This window comes from Pongo abelii, chromosome 16 (genome assembly GCF_028885655.2).
Source record: "Pongo abelii isolate AG06213 chromosome 16, NHGRI_mPonAbe1-v2.0_pri, whole genome shotgun sequence".
Classification (NCBI taxonomy): Eukaryota; Metazoa; Chordata; class Mammalia; order Primates; family Hominidae; genus Pongo; species Pongo abelii.
The window spans coordinates 94,103,257-94,122,559 of record NC_072001.2 but is presented as its reverse complement, the minus strand read 5'-3'; the positions used below and the strand labels follow the sequence as shown (position 1 = coordinate 94,122,559).

Below are 19,303 nucleotides of genomic sequence, written 5' to 3'. Positions count from 1 at the left end.
AGGTGCAGACCAAGGTCACAGGTGAGCAGAAGGGTTGAGTGACAAGGAGTTAACCTGAGAAAGAAGGTGGGATGTCTTCTTCCCACTGGTACAGAAAACGAGAAGGCAAAATAGGTAAATATACAGAGAAGTGTCAACTGTGGATACAGATAATAAATAAGGTGCCTGGCTAGACAATACTTAGTGCCCTCCCACCTCAGAGACTATGTTTCTGTTAGATAGGTGGCTGGGCGACTTCTCAGCTGAGGAAGCTCGTGTGACCTGTGAGTGACCCAACATATTGTGTCTCCTTCAGCTTCCTGGAAAAAAGGATTTATTCATTGAGGCAGATCTCATGAGCCCTTTGGATCGAATTGCCAATGTCTCCATTCTGAAGGTACTGTCCCTTTCCCCTGAGGGTCATGCCCCTCTTTGAGCAGTTTTTCTTTTGATGAACAATACAAACTACTGAAGAGTGACTACTCTTGTAGGGCAAGTATAGGGTAGCCTAATTGGGTAGAAAAGGGAGATTGATGCTGTTGTTTGTATTTTTGTGTGTGTTTTTTTGCGGGGGGAGACGGAGTCTCTCTCTGTCACCCAGGCTGGAATACAGTGCAGTGGCACAATCACAGCTCACGGTAGCCTTGACCTCCTGAACTCAGGCGATCCTCCTGCCTCAGCTTCCCAAGTAGCTGGGACCACAGGCATGTGCCACTACACCTGGTTAATTTTTAAATTTAAATTTATTATTTATTTTTCTGAGTCTGTTTGCTACAGAATATATATATATACTTTTTTTTTTTTTTTTTTTTTGTAGAGATGGAGTCTTGTTATGTTACCCAGGCTGATCTCAAACTCCTGGGTTCAAGTGATCCTCCTCCCTTGGCCTCCCAACGTGCTGGGATTACAGGCATGAGCCACCGCACCTGGCCCACACTGTTTTTATATTGTTTTATTTTAGGTTTTCCTATTGACAGTTTGAGGCAAGTTCAGTGGGATGGTTGTCAGGGGAGCAGTTTGATTCCTAGAATTAGCATAATTAGGAAGCCCTCAAGAAGTCCCCTATCTTCGTATCACACTTTGTGCTTTTCAGGCACTCTTATGTCCATTGTCTTATTGGATTCTCTCTGTAGCAACACGAAGTAGACAAGCTATACAAGGTGGAGAACAAGCCAGCCCTCAGCTCCAATGAACAGTGAGTGTCTGGGAGAGTCTATCCCTACTCCAAGCTGGAAGAGGTCCCTAGGGGCACATTTGCCTTTCATCTGTCCTTGGCTGAGATATGTGGTTCACCTCCCTGAACTTTACAATCTCATGGCTAGGTTACTCTTCTGTTGTTTTGTTTTGTTTTGTTTTCTGTAGTTTCCTTTCTGTGGTTTCTTGTCCTCTTCCCTCTCTAATTTATATTATAGTCTATAACCAGATTGACTAATCTTTCAAAATTATTTTCATCGTGCTCTTCTCAAGAACCTGCAAGGCAGCCGGGTGCGGCAGCTCACGCCTGTAATCCCAGCACTTTGGGAGGCCGAGGCGGGCAGATCTTCTGAGGTCAGGAGATAGAGACCAGCCTAGCTAACATAGTGAAACCCCATTTCTAGTAAAAATAAGAAAATTAGCCGGGTGTGGTGGCGTGTGCCTGTAATCTCAGCTACTCAGGAGGCTGAGCCAGGCAAATCGCTTGAACCTGAGAGGCGATGAGTTGCAGTGAGCCAAGGTCGCGCCACTGCACTCCAGTCTGGGTGACAGAGCAAGACTCCATCTCAAAAAAAAGAAAAAAAAAAAGAATCTCTAAGGCCTCTTATTACTTGCTGAAGATTGTCCACATTATTTGTCATAGACTTCAAGGCTGTCTGCAGCATGGCCTCCCACATTACCTTTCCAGCCTTGTCTCTCGTGTGTCCCCTTCAAGCCTCTGTTGACATGTGCTTCCACCCACCTCTCAGCTCTGTGCCGTCACCCTTTTCATCACTCCATTTGCTCTGCCTGAAATTCTGTCCTGTCCTCACTGCTCCTATAAAGAATGTCCATCCTTCAGAGCCCAGCCACCTCCTCCATGAAGCTCTCTGTTGCCCTTCCAGTCCAGGGTGATTTTCTCCTCTGGATTTCCATGGCATTTTGTATTTGTCCTGTTTGCTCGGCATGTAGTCATGTACAGCTGTTGTCTTGATTTTAAAGTATTTCTGAAACTTAATTAATGTACATGCTTTCTTAGAAGAAAAAATTCTCCTGGATACCTGGAGAATATATCCATGTGCCCCAGTTTGAAAAACATTATTTTCTATTACTTTCTTATATTTAAATTTTTTTAATTAAATTTATTTATTTTCAGAGACAGGGTCTCACTCTGTTGCACAGGCTGGAGTGCAGTGGTGCAGTCATAGCTCACTGCAGCCTTGAGCTCCTGGGCTCAAGGGATCCTCCTACCTCAGTCTCCTGAGTAACTGGGATTACAAGTGTGCAGCACTGCATCTGCCTATAGTTTTATTTTATTTTATTTTTTTGAGTAGGAGTCTAACTCTGTCATCCAGGTTGGAGTGCAGTGGCGGGATCTCAGCTCACTGCAACCTCCGCCTCCCAGGTTCAAGCAATTCTCCTTCCTCAGCCTCCCAAGTAGCTGTGATTACAGGCGCCTGCCACCATGCCCAGCTAATTTTTGTATTTTTAGTAGAGATGGGTTTTCTCTATATTGGCCGGGCTGGTCTTGAACTCTTGACCTCAGGTGATCTGCCCTCCTTGGCCTCCTAAAATGCTGGGATTATAGGCATGCACCACCTCGCCAGGCCTTATACTTCTTTTATTTTACCATTATTATTATTATTATTATTTTGAGACAGAGTTTAGCTCTTGTCATCCAGGCTGGAGAGCAATGGCGTGATCTAGGCTCACTGCAACCTCTGCCTCCCGGGTTCAAGCGATTCTCCTGCCTCAGCCTCCTGAGTAGCTGGGATTACAGGCATGCGCCACCACACCCAGTCAATTTTTGTATTTTTAGTAGAGACGGGGTTTCACCATGTTGGCCGGGCTGGTCTCAAACTCCTGACCTCAGGTAATCCACCTGCCTCTGCCTCCCAAAGTGCTGGGATTACAGGTGTGAGCCACCGCTCCCCGCCTACTATTATTATTTTTAATAGAGATGAGGTCTCACCGTGTTGCTGAGGCTAGTTTCGAACTCCTGAGCTCAAGCAATCTTCCCACCTTGGCTTCCCAGAGTGGTAAGATTACAGGTGTGAGCCACCACACCCCGCCTTTAACTGACAAATAATAATTGTATATTTTTATGGGATATTCTTGTATTGTTTTTCAGCACTGATTGTTAATATACTCCATATATGCATCTTTTTTTGCCCACTGGATTGTAAATTATTTGAGAACAGGAACTTTTGGGTCCACCATAGGGCCAGTAACGTACCCAGCTCATCACATTATACCCATTATGTTGAGAGGTATCTTCTGTGGTTGGTATATGGTAGACCAAGAGAATGGCATAGCTTTGGCTAGGATGAGACCTATAGGGCAAATGGCAAAAGAGTTGGTATCGTTTCAGTTTCTTCTAAGTTGCTATCCAACTTGATAATTTTTCTTCACTGTTTTTTTTTCTTTCTCTCACATAGATTGTGCTTCTTGGTCAGACCCCGCATCAAGAATATGCGATACATTGCCAGTGAGTGTGCCATGGTACTATGTGTAACTGTGGGAAAGGGTTGGCAAAATCTAAGGGCCTTGGCCATAAGGACCCTCTAATAAGAAAATAATTGTTTGAGTTGGCCGTAGCACTTGTGGAGGATGTCTGCTTCCTTGCTTCTTTTTTTTTGAGACAGAGTTTCACTCTTGTTGCCCAGTCTGGAGTGCAATAGCACGATCTCGGCTCACTGCAACCTCCGCCTCCCGGGTTCAAGCGATTCTCCTGCCTTAGCCTCCCAAATAGCTGGAATTACAGGTGCCCACCACCAGACCGGGCTAATTTTTTGTATTTTTAGTAGAGACGGAGTTTCACCATGTTGGCCAGGCTGGTCGCAGACTCCTGACCTCAGGTGATCCACCTTCCTCGGCCTCCCAAGTGCTGGGATTACAGGCGTGAACCACTGTGCCCGGCAGCTTCCCTTTCTAGCATAACAGATGGCCCATGACTTGCTGGGCTGCATTCCTTCTCTCTGTAGGTCTTGTCAATGCTGACAAATTGTCTGGCCGAACTCGCAAATACAAAGTGATCTTCAGCCCTCAAAAGGTGAGTTTGGATCCTGGAGGAAGTGGGATAAGGTAGAACAGGACTGAGGACCGGGCAGGGGTAAGGGGCCAACAGCACTACCTCCCTGTCTCAGTTCGTTTTCTGTTGCTGTAACAGAATACCTGAGACTAGGTAATTTATAATGAACAGAAATTTATTTAGCTCATGGTCTGGGGAGGTAGTGAAATCCAAGAGTGTGGGGCTGGCATCTGGCAAGGGTCATCCCATGGCAGAAGGGTGGAAGGTGGAAGCCAGCACATGAGACCAAGAGGCACCCAGGGGCTGGACTTGCCTTATAGCAACCCACTCCTGCCATAAGGACATTAATCCGTTCATGAGGACTCCTCCCTTATGACCCAATCACCTGTTATTAGGCTGCACCTCCCAACACTGTTGCCCTGGGGATTCAGTTTCCAACAGATGAACTTTTGGGAGACACGTTCAAACCGTAGCACTCCATCAAAGCAAATTATGTGTGATTGAACCAAATACCTGTCACTAACGTATCCTCAATTCATTAACATATCCTCATTTGTTTAGCAGAGGGTCTGTCATCATACTGTCCCAAATAAAGTATTGTGGAATTGTGCGAAGAGGCCTCTGTGTAGATTTTTTTAAATGAAAAGCTTCACGCTTGCGAGAACCTGCTCTGTATCCCTAACACAAACTCTAGTATAGTAATGGTGCCCAATGTTACGGCTTTCCAATGACTTTCTCCCTGTATCCCTTTAATAATAAATATGATAAATCATCACCCTCCCTCCTCCCATCCCCTATGCTTATAGGGATGTGGCTGGGCTGCCTCTGGGTTACTAGAACCATGCCATCATATATTGGAAAAGACTTTTCTTGCATAGGAAAGGAACCTTAGAGACTGTTTTACTCCACCCCAACTTTGAGCAGCTGAGGGAACTCAAGCCCATGCTCACACAGTGAGTTAGCATAGCCAGACTAGAGCTCTTCCATCTTTAACTCAATAATTGCAGTACGTATTTGGAGGTCCATCATAGTCTGTCCATTTCTTGATTCCATTGAGCTCCGCTCTCACCTCCACATCAGCTACGTGCATCCTCAATCCCAGTGATTGGGAGGAATGACGTTCCAGGCCTTTACCTTGCCAACCATAGGCCTATAAAGCTACAGCAAGTAGTGCATGCATACTTAGAGAAGGTAGAAGCTAGACTAGGAAGAGCAGGGATTTATTCCTTTTCAATCTTTCTAACAAAATTCTAGAGAAAATAGAGGCAGTAACTAAGGACTGAAGCCTCTGAAACCAGGCTGTCTGGATAAAATCCGCCCTCAGCCTTATTACCTGTGTGGCCTTGGGTTAGGTACTGAGCTGCTCCGTGTCTCGGTTTTCTCATCTGGAAGATAGAGTTGATAATAGTACTTATCTCTTAATTTAAGTGAGATGACTTTGAGTCTCTGTTGAAATAAGAAATCAAGTGGGACCCTAGGCTTATGTTGTTTTATCCTTCTCTAAAAGGAATAAGAGGAAAGAGCCAGTGACCTTCCTTTGAATGTCACCTGAAGATTGATAGCACAATCTTACAAATATTTATCTTAGGATAATATGCTTAGGAATACAAACATGTGAAGTATTATTACCAGGGCAAGAAATTATTGAGTAGGACAATCACTCAGAATTATAGGTACTTTTGAGTGTTACTAAAGGAGTCATGGCAATAATTTCTAGTTATTGGACTCTTACAAAACCTTTTTTTTTTTTTTTTTTTTCAAATTACGCTTCCAAGGACAGCTTTGGTGTTTTGTTTTGTTTTGTTTTGCTTTGTTTTGTTTTGTTTTGTTTTTGGAGACAATGCATTGCTCTGTCACCCAAACTGGAGTGCAGTGCCGCAATCTTGGCTCAATGCAACCTCCGCCTCCCAGGTTCAAGCAATTCTCCTGCCTCAGCCTCCCGAGTAGCTGGAACTACAGATGTGCACCACCGTGCCTGGCTAATTTTTTGTATTTTTAATAGAGGTGGGGTTTTGCCATATTGCCCAAGCTGGTCTCGAACTCCTGAGCTCAGGCAATCCGCCCATCACTGCCTCCCAAAGTGCTAGGATTACAGGCATAAGCCACTGCGTCTGGCCAAGGACAGATTTGTATTAACAGGGAATAATCCTACAAGTTAAAATAATCCTACAAGCCTCTATATTACACAGAAAAACAAAATTGGTATTTTTATGAGTGTTCTCCACTTAACACCTTATCTAATCGAATTCTTTGACCTAATTTTATATGAGGAGGCATCTCTCTCTCTTCTTTGAGACTCCTTTGTTAATTATGAAGATTGGCAGTTTTCAGACCTGGCTCTGGAATTCCATTACTTAGCATTAAAAGCTAAAAGCAGGCCCGAAGATTTCGGTTTTCCTGGCAGAAATGAGTGAGGGAGGAATAGGATTCTTCTGTGTAACAGTAACATAAGGAGCACGTAGCATTGATCTACATCTCACAGAGCTAGCATGAAGATGAAGACAAGTGATTCTTGTAAAACACTAAGAACAATACCTAATCCATTTTAAGGGCTTACAACATTAGCTGTTAATAATGTCATCTCATTATCAGATGTGAGTGCCCTCAGCATTCTTTCTCATTACTTTCAAATATTCACCCTTTCCCCACTTACCTCAAGGAGGAAGAGATCATGGCCTTTTCCCTTCTAAGGTGAGCCGTCCCATGCCAGTTCTTGGCCCCATTTCTGCTTTCCTTCTCCATTATCTTGCTTTATCAGGTAGAATTTCTCTTCTGCCTTCACCCATGTCTATCCCTTCTAAACAATGTCCCCCATTTCATCTCTTCTTATCAGGGCTCCTCCTCCTTTCATGGCCAGGCTTCTGTGAAGAATGTTCTACTGTCCCTGCTTCTGCTTCCTCATCTCCACCTTCATCATTTCATCCAGTCTCCCTCAGGTCTCCGATGTCAAATCCACTGGTGTCTATTTACTGTTAATCCTACTTAACTTCCCTGGCATTTGACACTGTTGCCCACCCTTCCTTGCAACTCTCACCTTTCCTGCCTTGACTGTTGCTGTTTTCTCCTGCCCCTGCCTCTCTGAGTATTCTTTCTCAGTCTTCTCTGCCAGGTCCTGTACTCTGGCCCCCTTTCATCTTGTGTTCCCTAGAGTCCTGTCCTTAGCTCTCCTCTGCGTGTTCTTTTCTCTTGGACAGACGATCTACTTTATTTATTTATTTGAGACAGGGCCTCACTCTGTTGCCCAGGCTGGAGTGCAGTGGCACAATCTCGGCTCACTGCAGCCTTGACCTCCTGGGCTCAAGTGATCCTCCCACCTCAGCCTCCTGAGTAGCTGGGACTACAGGCACACACCACCATGCCCAGCTAATTTTTTGCATTGTTTTGTAGAGATGGGGTGTCACTATGTTTCCCAGACTGGTCTAGAACTTCTGGGCTCAAGCGATTCACCTGCCTCGGCCTTCCAAAGTTCTGGGATTATAGGAGTGAGCCATTGCACCCAGCCACATCATCCACTTTAAATACAGTGTATATGCTACTTAATCCCAAGTCCTTGTCTGTGTCTCCCGAGGTCCCGTGGGCATGTCCTAAACAGAACTCACTCTCCCTTGTACAGATCTTTTCCTCCCATCTGCTCCTCCACAATTTCCAGAGCACCTCATGCCGTTGCTCTCATCTCTGTCTGTACAACTTACCTTTTGAAGACAGCTGAACTCCTTCTCCTTTGTAAAGCTCTTCCATTCTCTCAGGGAGTTAAGAAGCAATTTACTCAAACATAAATTAAATGGATGAGAAAGAACTGAAGTGCTGGGCTGAATGATTCTAATGGTCCTTTCTAGATCTTAAGAGTCTGGGTTCTCTTGTCTTTCACTGGGTTCAGTAATTATTGTCCTCATCAGTGACCATAGAGGAACTCCAGAGAAATGGAGAGAACAGAGAAGAAGGTGGTTACTAATCAATTTCCTTTTCTCTTTCAGTTTTATGCGTGTGAGATGGTGCTTGAGGAAGAGGGAATCTATGGAGGTGAGAGGAGATGAATGTGAGTGGAAAGGGAGAGAGAACATACAGAAGAAAAAACCGTTGTTGTTCTCCAGCCCCCCTCCCCGCCCCTCCACCAGCTCCTTCTTTTCCTGGTCTTATTCCTGTTAGTGTAGCAGGAGGAGAGGTTCCTGAGAATGGGAATGGGACTAGGACCACGAATTAGAACACTACTGGGGGCTGGGCGCGGTGGCTCATGCCTGTAATCCCAGGACTTTGGGAGGCCAAGGGGGTGGATCACCTGAGGTCAGGAGTTCAAGTCCAGCCTGGGCAACATGGTGAAACCCCATCTCTACTAAAAATACAATAATTAGCTGGGCGTGATGGTGCACACCTGTAATCCCAGCTACTCGGGAGGCTGAGGCAAGAGAATTGCTTGAACCCGGGAGGCAGACGTTGCAGTGAGCTGAGATCACGCCATTGCACTCCAGCCTGGGCAACAAGAGTGAGACTCAGAGAAAGGAAGAAAGAAAGAAAGAAAGAGGAGAGAGAGATAGAGAAAGAATAGAAAAGAAAAGAAAGAGAGAGAGAGGGAGGGAGGGAAAAGAAAGGATAAGAAAAGAACACTACTGGGGTAGTGTGAAAGGAACACCAGGGCTTAGAGTTGGAAATGACCAGCCACTCTTTTTTCACCTTCCAAGGCTCCGACAGGAAAAACTGGGCCTCCCCTCTGTGTATTCCTCACGCTATTCTCCACACAAACCAAACCTGATCACAGCCCTCCCTGCTGGAAATAGCAGCCGCTCAATATAAAGCCCAGAATCCCCAACATGCCTCCTATCCCTTGCACAGTCTGGCCCCTCCTGTCCCGTTAGCCTCATCGTGTGCTGCTTCCTTCTCCTGACTCGCCACCCTCCAGCCAGAGGGACTTTACCCATGCTTTTCCAGGTACCCAGAATGTTCTCCACCCTACAGCTTTTTGCCTTCCCGAGTCTTACCCAAATTCTAAGCTTAATTTTCTCTTCTTGAGGGAAGTCTTTCCTATACCCCCAGTTGTGGTTACATCCCTTTAATATATGTGCTTACAGCTTGCTGTTTGACCTCTTTGGAGCACAACCGTGATTTAATAGTTTGTGTCATAATTTGTCTGGTGTGTCTCCCTCACTAGACTGTAAGCTCCAGAAGGTTGGGAGCCTGTCCATTTTGCTCACTGCTGTATCTCTGGTGTTCATACAGTCCTACATGTAGGCAGCTTTCAGTAAATATTTGCTGAATAATGAATGAGTGAGCCAGGCATGGTGGCTTACACCTGTAATCCCAACACTTTGGGAGGCCAAGGCGGGCGGATCAGCAGAGGTCAGAAGTTTGAGACAAGCCTGGCCAACATGGCAAAACCCCATCTCTGCCAAAAATACAAAAATTAATTGGGCATGGTGACGTGCACCTGTAATCCCAGCTACTTGGGAGGCTGAGGCAGGAGAATTGCTTGAACCCAGGAGGCGGAGGTTGCAGTGAGCCGAGTTCGCACCATTGTACTCCAGCCTGGATAACAAGAGCTAAACTTCGTCTCTAAATAAATAAATAAATAAATAATGAGTGAATGAATGAATGAATGAGTGAATGTTTTCTCGGCACTTTTGGTCAGCCCTCTAGTAAAAACCCACCACTTAACACATTGTATTACAGGCTGCTGTGGACATGTCTCCTTTCCTTGTCAGACTGTGAGCTCCTTAAGGGCAGGGACTGTGTCTTATTCTTCTTTGAGCGTCCACTGCTTAATGCAGTACTGGCATGTGGCAGGCACTCAAATATTTGTTGCAGGCACTCAAATATTTGTGGCGGACCTTCCCTCTTAACGTGGAGCTAAGTACCTTCTGCAGGGAGGCTGATGCTCTCTGTCTCCACAGATGTGAGCTGTGATGAATGGGCCTTCTCTTTGCTGCCTCTTGATGTGGATCTGCTGAGCATGGAACTACCAGAATTTTTCAGGGATTACTTTCTGGTAAATGCAGAGGCCCTTGTGTCTTGGTATCAGGGGATGGGGACAAATGTGGGATGCAGAGGGCTAGAAATACCAATGTAACCTTTGACCGACTCAACTAATTTATCACAAGTGATAGTGATGTAGTGATTGAGTGCTACAGATTGGTCTCTGTGGGACTTCCTGTGGAGCCAATGAAAATGAACCTTTCAAGCATCCCCCAGACCCTGCCACCCTGCTCCAGGGCTTCTAGGGCTAGCCACTTTCCAGGTGATCCTGTTGGGTTGATTCATATCTTTGTGGCTTGTGTTGTCCCTGCAGGAAGGAGATCAGCGTTGGATCAACACTGTAGCTCAGGCCTTACACCTTCTCAGCACTCTCTATGGACCCTTTCCAAACTGCTATGGAATTGGCAGATGCGCCAAGGTAAGAGCACTAGCAGTACTGTTGTCCCGGCAGACCCTGTTTTCCCTGTTCCGTACCCACCTGGGGTTATCCAAGGGCATCTGTGATATGAGGTGTATTCTTTGCTTTCATTGTTCTGCAATAGATCCTCAGAGAGGAGAATTTGTGTGGCTAAGAGAGAAGCAAAAGCCAGGATCTCCTGGGTAGCATTCCTAAATCTCTTTTTATTTTGGGGACAGAGTAACACATCTTCTCATCAGTATGAAGAGTGTTGGGGAAGGATAGACACAGATGGGAGTAGATAGGGCCATATTGTGAATAATTAGCTCCTGTCTCGGGGACAAGAGGAGGTATCACGTGGAAAGGGTTGACTTCTGTAGGTATGGGGCTGCAGTAGGGACCTGGACACAAGACTGAGAATGTCTTGGGCCCTGGCAGATGGCATATGAATTGTGGAGGAACCTGGAGGAGGAGGAGGATGGCGAAACCAAGAGCCGAAGGCCAGAGATTGGACATATCTTTCTCTTGGACAGAGGTAAATTATGCCCAGCACTCCTGTCATCTTTCAGCCCTAGAAGACATGGGAATATGGAAAGCGTGGTGGCAAAGTTAAAATCCTAAAGTTAGGGCTGTGAATCCCAGCTTTGAGGAGCGTGGGCCCTTGGCCCTATGGAGAGTATCAAAACTGCCCTTGGACATGCTGTGTAGAAGCATGAAGGGTCAGGGAGAACCTTCATGGTCAGGGATCTCTGTTTCAGATGTGGACTTCGTGACAGCACTTTGCTCCCAAGTGGTTTACGAGGGCCTGGTAGATGACACCTTCCGCATCAAGTGTGGTAAGTGCTATGGTCCCCTGCATCTTGGCAAGATGGACGGGTCATCAGCCTTGGCACCTCCCACATGGGGCAGGGCTTGTGGGAGAGACCCAGACCCTGAATGAACTGCTGGCTTCCAAATAGTTTGAGGACCTTTATGGCAGTTCAGGGAATGGTAGGAAAAGTCCTCATTGGAGATCCTAATAGCTGTCCCTCTGCTCTCAAAGGGAGTGTCGACTTTGGCCCAGAAGTCACATCCTCTGACAAGAGCCTGAAGGTGCTACTCAATGCCGAGGACAAGGTGAGGGTGTGGGTGCTAGCAATGGGCCCACCTAGGGCCACTGCTTATACCAGGCTGTGGGCCCCAGCTCTGAGAGGGGAGGCTGAGTCTGTGGGAGAGAGGGTTTTCCCACCAGTTCAGAGCATATCCTAGAACACGGAGTAGGCATTCGATATGGAATTACAGATCCCAGCTCAGCTTTCTTTGTATTTCTTCCAGAACACCTGAGTACCCTTCCTGTACTGTCATTCTACTGCTAAGTTATGGTTCTGACAGAATAAGCTGTTCTTGTCTTACTGTCCTCACAGGTGTTTAATGAGATTCGGAACGAGCACTTCTCCAATGTCTTTGGCTTCTTGAGCCAGAAGGCCCGGAACTTGCAGGCCCAGTATGATGTGAGGCTCCAAGCCCTGGTACTCTGTTTTGTTCCCTCAGTGGCTTCCCAAGGCTGCTACCCTTGGGCTCCCCTTCTAATACTATGACAGGTTCCCTGTCCTTTCTCATGGATGGATGGCAACTGAGGGAGGGTGGTGGTTTCTCGTGTCTGAGGTTTGGGGGTTCACCTTTGGGAATTTTCCCACAGCGCCGGAGAGGCATGGACATTAAGCAGATGAAGAATTTCGTGTCCCAGGAGCTCAAGGGCCTGAAACAGGAGCACCGCCTGCTGAGTCTCCGTAGGTTTCAGCTTGAGGGGCGTGAGGGGAAGTGACTGTGTCCCTCTGGGGAAAGCTCCAGAGGACCATTACTCCCGAGGAGGAGATCCCTGTTCATCTGACGCATATGGTCTTATTTGGTGTCAAGTGGGAAGAAGTGCTTTTGGATTTTGCCTTAGGAGGTTTTTATTTTTCTGGACAATAAAGGAACATCTTTCTAGAACCAGGAATATGTCAGCTCCCTTTGTCCAACCTGCAGATATTGGGGCCTGTGAATCCATCATGAAGAAGAAAACCAAGCAGGATTTCCAGGAGCTAATCAAGACTGAGCATGGTAACTGCCGCAGCCTTGCCTTGCTACTGCCCACACTTCTACTTCCCCAGCTCCCAGCCCCGTCCCACCCTTAAAAGATGTTCTCTGGCACTTTCCAGCTGACACTGGCTATGTGGAATGCTGGTTCCTGCTAGAAGTCCTGGGGGTCCCTTAACCCATCCCAAGGATGGAGAAAGAGATGGGGAGACAGACATCTGTTAGCATAGATGGCAACAGCTGAGCTGGCCCCCAGTAACAGGCTCTCCTCTGATTACTCACAGCACTGCTAGAGGGGTTCAACATCCGGGAGAGCACCAGCTACATTGAGGAACACATAGACCGGCAGGTGCGCAGGTGGAGGGCTGGGGGTGCCGAGAATGGCGTTTAGAGGTGGAGTCGGCCTTAAGCAGAAGGAAAAGAACACATGTTGTCAAGCTTCAGTTCTCCTTGATTCTTTCTTCCTATGCAGGTGTCACCTATAGAAAGCCTGCGCCTCATGTGCCTTTTGTCCATCACTGAGAATGGTGAGCCCAAAAGACTGAAGATGAGAATGTCAGATTGAGAAACTATGGCTTAGGGACAGAAGAAGTGATTTTGAAAGGCTAAGGCAAATGTCTTAGCAAACAGAATGTTTCCCTGTAGTTTAATGGATTCTTTTTTGTTTGGGGTGAATTATCACCAGGACACAGGATAATTTATTGCTTTAGCCCTAAGCGGGACCACATCCAGGCCACCCTAGAGCCCTGTCATATCTTAGGACTGCAGGGGTGTAGAGCTGAGTGGCATTTCTCTCATCACTCCATCTGTCCTTATTTTCAATAAGATAAAGATAACATTCCAGGAAAAAGGGACAGCAAGTTAATTTCATGAACATTTTTTTTTTTATTTATTTTTTTGAGACAGAGTCTCGCTCTGTCACCCATGCTGGAGTACAGTGGTGCGATCTCGGCTCACCACAACCCCCACCTCCTGGGTTCAAGTGATTCTCCTGCCTCAGCCTCCTGAGTAGCTGGGATTACAGGCGTGCACAACCACGCCCAGCTAGTTTTCATGAACATTTCTAAAATTCCAGATTGTGCAACCTTCATGGCAACTTGTTTTTACTGTTGAAGTCTTCCAGTTGGTGAATATTCTTGAAGGTTGTCTTCTTTTTCTTTTTCTTCCTTTTTTTTTTTTTTAAGATAGAGTCTTGCTCTGTTGCCTAGGCTGGAGTGCAGTGGCACCATCTCGGCTCACTGCAACCTCCACCTCCCAGGTTGAAGCGATTTCTCACCTCAGCCTCTCGAGTAGCTGTGACTACAGATGCACGCTATCATACCCAGCTAATTTTTGTATTTTTAATAGAGACGGGGTTTTGTTATGTTGGACAGGCGGGTCTAGAACTCCCAACCTCAGGTGATCCACCTGCCTCGGCTTCCCTAAGTTCTGGGATTACAGGAGTGAGCTACTGTGCCCGGCCGAAGGTTGCTTTCTATCCAGAGAAGTATTTTGCTTATTCTAAATCTCATTTACTGTAGTTAGAATCCCAGTTATTGTTACCTCTATGGAGAAAAACATATAAGACCGTGCTTTTGGAACTCATTTGAACACTTTTCCCATTCTCAATAGTTGTGAAGCAGTTCCTAGTAGAACTGCCCCTTAGCCAGAAAGAAATGCATGAGTCTGCCAGGTGCGGTGGCTCACGCCTGTAATCCCAGCACTTTGGGAGGCCAAGGCAGGTGGATCTCGAGATCAGGAGTTGGAGACCAGCCTGACCAACATGGTGAAACCCTGTCTCTACTAAAAATATAAAAATTAGCTAGGTGTGGTGGCGCATGCCTGTAATCCCAGCTACTCAGGAGGCTGAGGCAGGAGAATGGCTTGAACCTGGGAGGCGGAGATTGCAGTGAGCCAAGATGGCGCCACTGCACTCCCACCTGGGTGACAGAGCAAGACTCCATCGCTAAATAAATAAATGCATGAGTCATCACTTTCCTCCCTCCTGCTGCATCCTCCCCACATCCCACTACGATCACCGTTAGTTCCAGTGTCCCCTCCTCAGCACCCTTATGTTTCACAGCTCTTCTTGGGAGCTCCCAGACCGAGGCTTTATCTTTCAATAAGCAAGCTTAAATTTAGAACCAACTGTATACTCTGCAGGGTTAACATTTACTGAATCCTTCCTCCTGAAGAAGGTGTTCGTTGCTGGTTGATCTGTACGTTTTAGGGTGCCTCTGCCGGCCTCTTTCTCATGCACCTGTCTTATTTTCTTCATTCTTAGGTTTGATCCCCAAGGATTACCGATCTCTGAAAACACAGTATCTGCAGGTAAGGCCTGCAGAATGTATTCTTGAGGGAACTTGATGGAGGGTAGTTATTGGGCATTTTTGAAAGAGGCAAGAGAAGTGGCCCCTTTCCTGCCTCCATTACCCTCCTGTTTCCATTCAGGCCTCCCTCTTAGAGCTACTAGGGAGAGTCACCTTTCAGCACGCCTCTCTGCCCTCTACCCTTGTTTCACCCCACACACTGACGGCGCATGGCCAGTGCTGAGAATTTAAACATTTCAGTGCTGGCCCCAGTGGTGAGTTCTTACTCCTGGGAGTCCCCCTCATTTTAGCACCATGTGAGGCATTGATTCAGCTTTCCTTCTTGGTACTTCTCAAGTCTTACTTCATCCAGGAAGCCTTTCCCATACATCCATGGGTCTCTAAAGTCTCATGCTGCTTTTTATTCTTCTTTGTTTGGTGTTTATTTCTTTTCTTTTCTTTTTTTATTTCGAGATGATGTCTCGCTCTGTCGCCCAAGCTGGAGTGCAGTGGCGCGATCTCGGCTCACTGCAACCTCTGCCTCCCAGGTTCAAGCATTTCTCTGCCTCAGCCTCCTGAGGAGCTGAGACTACAGGCACGAGCCACCATGCCCAGCTAATTTTTGTATTTTTGGTAGAGACGGGGTTTCACCATGTTGGCCAGGCTGGTCTCAAACTCCTGACCTCAAGTGATCTGCCTGCCTTGGCCTCCCAAACCCAAAGTGCTGGGATTACAGGCATGAGCCACCGCTCCCAGCCCTGTTTGGTTATTTCTGATGTGAAAATTTATCTCAACAAAGTGTGAGCTCCTTCACACTGCAGCAGAGGCTTCATAGTCCTTCTGCTCAACTCTGTAGTACCTGACAGTGCTAGATGCTCTTTGGACACTCAGTAAATAGTTTAATTGCATCTTCTTCAGAGCTATGGCCCTGAGCACCTGCTAACCTTCTCCAATCTGCGAAGAGCTGGGCTCCTAACGGAGCAGGCCCCCGGGGACACCCTCACAGCCGTGGAGAGTAAAGTGAGCAAGCTGGTGACCGACAAGGCTGCAGGTAAGCAGGGAGCACAAGTGACCCCTGCTCCAGCTGTTGTCCTGACTTCTCTCAACAGGCAGCATGCTGGGAGGGACAGAATGAATTGGAGAAGGTGGACTGATTCCTTCCTATTAATGTCATTACTATTATTACTAACACTTCTGCTAGTAAGAGCGGTTTCCACATAGTGAACACTTACCATGTGCTGAACCCCTTAGTTTCTCATTTAATCTCACAAAGACTCTGAGGTAAATTTTCTCATCATTTTATGATGAAACCGAGGCTTAGAGAATTAAGTGATTTGTCCAAGGTCCCTTAGTTAGTAAGTTAGGTCGGTTTAACTCCAAAGCACATACCAATAAACTCGGGTTACCCCGTGGATTGCATTTAGTAGAGAGCTGGTACCCTATAGGAGGGGGAAGACTGTGGGTGGGGAGAAGGGTGGGGAGTATCTTGATTAGTTCCAGGGAATTGTAGTTGGACAGCTTCCGAGAGTTTTTGGATGTGATTGGTGCTGTCGTGTCCTGAATGGTGTTATCTGTGGCAATGTCATGAATCCATAGGCCTTAGGTGAAACCTGACACAGATTTCTTCCCCAGGAAAGATTACTGATGCCTTCAGTTCTCTGGCCAAGAGGAGCAATTTTCGTGCCATCAGCAAAAAGCTGAATTTGGTATGTGGAACAGGGATGGTTAGGGGAGACGGTGGGTTCATTCCATTGTGGAGTACTTTTTTTTTTTTTTTTTGAGATAGAGTCTTGCTCTGTTGCCCAGGCTGGAGTGCAGTGGCACAATCTCAGCTCACTGCAACCTCTGCCTCCCAGGTTCAAGTGATTCTCCTGCCTCAGCCTCCCAAGGGATTACAGGCATGGGCCACCATGCCCAGCTAATTTTTGTATTTTTAGTAGAGACAAGGTTTCCCCATGTTGGCCAGGCTGATCTTGAACTTCTGACCCCAGGTGATCTGCCCACCTCGGCCTCCCAAAGTGCTGGGATTACAGGCATGAGCCACTGCGCCCAGCCCATTGTGGAGTACTTTGAATCCACAGACACCTTTTTGTCATTTCTTGTGTATAAAGATTCTTTTGTTTGGTAGTCTTACAGCATGGCAGATTCATTCATTTAATCAACATGTAACAAGCACCTGCCAATGCCAGAGAATATTCTAAGTGCTGCTTCAGTGACAACCATATCCTATGTCACTTAAGGGCAGGGAAAGGAGAACCCATCCCTCCATCCCCTTCACGTTATTCAATAATGGCGCATGGGAACTCATTCTAGAGAACTGGCAGTTACTGAACAGAAACTGCCATCTTCCATTATGGATTCTCTTCTCAGGGCTATTGCTGGTTCTCCCTTTAGTTGAAATAAGAATTGTTCTTTGGGCTATGCCACTTTATCTGACCCTTTAAAGGGTTGGGAGCTGAGCTGTCACTTGCCTAATGAAGTCCCTTTGTCTTATAGATCCCACGTGTGGATGGCGAGTATGATCTGAAAGTACCCCGAGACATGGCTTACGTCTTCAGTGGTGCTTATGTGCCCCTGAGCTGCCGAATCATTGAGCAGGTGAGAGCATGTTACTCTTGCTCCCATTCATATTTCACTCTCTCTGCTTTCTCTTGGTCCCTGGCCTGTCTCAACCTTTTTTTTTTTCTTTGAGAGATGGAGTCTTGCTCTGTCACCCAGGCTGGAGTGCAGTGGCGCGATCTTGGCTCACTGCAACCTCCACCTCCCGGATTCAAGTGATTCTGCTGCCTCAGCTTCCCAAGTAGCTGGGACTACAGGCATGTGCCACTGCACCCAGCTAATTTTTGTATTTTTAGTAGAGATGGGGTTTCATATAGACGGGGCCAACTCTATGTTGGCCAGGCTGGTCTCGAACTCCTGACCACAGGTGATCCCCCTGCTTCAAACTCCTAAAGTGTTGGAATTATAGGCGTGAGCCACCACACCTGGCCCTGTCTCAACTTTTTGCTACTTGAGTAATGAGCAAGAAATGTGACAGTCTGGCTGCTGTGCCCTTCCTTTCCTAAGCCTGATATTGTCTGTAGCCTTAAAAACAGTGCTTACACCTTCCCAGGTGCTAGAGCGGCGAAGCTGGCAGGGCCTTGATGAGGTGGTACGGCTGCTCAACTGCAGTGACTTTGCATTCACAGGTATGTGGCATTAACAGTGGGGTAGGCTGGCAGTGAGAGGTGGGCTGGATGCACCACTCACAACTAGCATGTCAGGGAAGAGCTGAATCTGATCTGATCCTCACAGATATGACTAAGGAAGACAAGGCTTCTAGTGAGTCCCTGCGCCTCATCTTGGTGGTGTTCTTGGGTGGTTGTACATTCTCTGAGATCTCAGCCCTCCGGTTCCTGGGCAGAGAGAAAGGTAAGAGAGAGCAGAAAGGTGAGAATTGGCCTGCATTGTATCTGGGTAACAAAGTGTCAGCTGGGCGCAGTGGTTCACGCCTGTAATCTCAGCACTTCGGGAGGCGGCGGCAAGCAGATCACCTGAGGTCAGGAGTTCGAGACTAGCCTGACCAACATGGTGAAACCCCATCTCTACGAAAAATACAAAAATTAGCCAGGCATGGTGGCAGGTGCCTGTAATGCTAACTACTCGGGAAGCTGAGGCAGGAGAATTGCTTGAACCCAGGAGGTGGAGGTTGCAGTGAGCTGAGATTGCGCCATTGCACTCCAGCCTGGGCAACAATAGCAAAACTCCATCTCAAGAAAAAAAAAAAAAAACACGCAAAGTGTCCTGCACAGGAATATTTTTCTCCTGGCCTCAGAGTACAACTTGCCATAGCCTTACCGTGGGCTGCCACAGCACGGAGCCCAGTTATACCAGTCGTAGAAAGCAGTGGTGCCCAAGAGCATGGCACTCACGTCTCTGTCTATAAACTAGTGCTCTGATCCCATGGGGACTGTGGAACTGGAGGGGCTCTATGGTTACTGTTGGGGCCTAAGATCTGTGCTGTCTCTTCTGCTGCTGCATTTGACTCCTTAGGCTACAGGTTCATTTTCCTGACGACAGCAGTCACAAACAGCGCTCGCCTTATGGAGGCCATGAGTGAGGTGAAAGCCTGATGTTTTTCCCGGCCAGTGTTGACACCTTCCCTGAACACATTCCTCAGCGAGAAGCAGGCATCTGGCACCCAGCTGCTATAACCATGTGTCCACCAACTACCTGCTAAGAGCCGGGAGCATGGAACATGTTGGGATTTAGAGAACATATCTGAGAAAAGAGTTCACTTCCTGCTCCCAGGATATTTCTCTTTTCTGTTTATGAAGTACAACCCATGCTGCTAAGATACGAGCAGGAAGAGGTATCCTTTGCTAAATCCTGTTTGAATATCATTGTAAATAAAGCCTCTGCTCTCAGATGTAA

The 19,303-nt window shown here is 47.0% G+C and overlaps 1 protein-coding gene across 2 annotated transcripts in view; it reads left to right on the top strand.

Annotated features, from left to right (window-relative positions):
• The window catches only part of VPS33B (VPS33B late endosome and lysosome associated), a 23,757-nt gene extending 4,454 nt beyond the window's left edge, over nt 1-19,303 (top strand). The window contains exons 2-23 of one of the 2 annotated variants that reach the window (XM_009250172.4): nt 296-376; nt 1,113-1,174; nt 3,591-3,640; nt 4,137-4,204; nt 8,158-8,203; nt 10,066-10,160; nt 10,461-10,565; nt 10,983-11,079; nt 11,303-11,380; nt 11,587-11,660; nt 11,948-12,034; nt 12,223-12,313; nt 12,552-12,626; nt 12,887-12,951; nt 13,075-13,129; nt 14,866-14,912; nt 15,809-15,941; nt 16,523-16,596; nt 17,387-17,488; nt 18,003-18,078; nt 18,185-18,301; nt 18,923-19,303. In XM_009250172.4, the coding sequence (XP_009248447.2) occupies nt 296-376; nt 1,113-1,174; nt 3,591-3,640; nt 4,137-4,204; nt 8,158-8,203; nt 10,066-10,160; nt 10,461-10,565; nt 10,983-11,079; nt 11,303-11,380; nt 11,587-11,660; nt 11,948-12,034; nt 12,223-12,313; nt 12,552-12,626; nt 12,887-12,951; nt 13,075-13,129; nt 14,866-14,912; nt 15,809-15,941; nt 16,523-16,596; nt 17,387-17,488; nt 18,003-18,078; nt 18,185-18,301; nt 18,923-19,002 (1,758 nt within the window). In that variant the 3' untranslated portion in view covers nt 19,003-19,303. The remainder of the gene's footprint in view (nt 1-295; nt 377-1,112; nt 1,175-3,590; nt 3,641-4,136; nt 4,205-8,157; nt 8,204-10,065; nt 10,161-10,460; nt 10,566-10,982; nt 11,080-11,302; nt 11,381-11,586; nt 11,661-11,947; nt 12,035-12,222; nt 12,314-12,551; nt 12,627-12,886; nt 12,952-13,074; nt 13,130-14,865; nt 14,913-15,808; nt 15,942-16,522; nt 16,597-17,386; nt 17,489-18,002; nt 18,079-18,184; nt 18,302-18,922) is intronic. The other variant, XM_024232780.3, reaches the window with a different exon arrangement.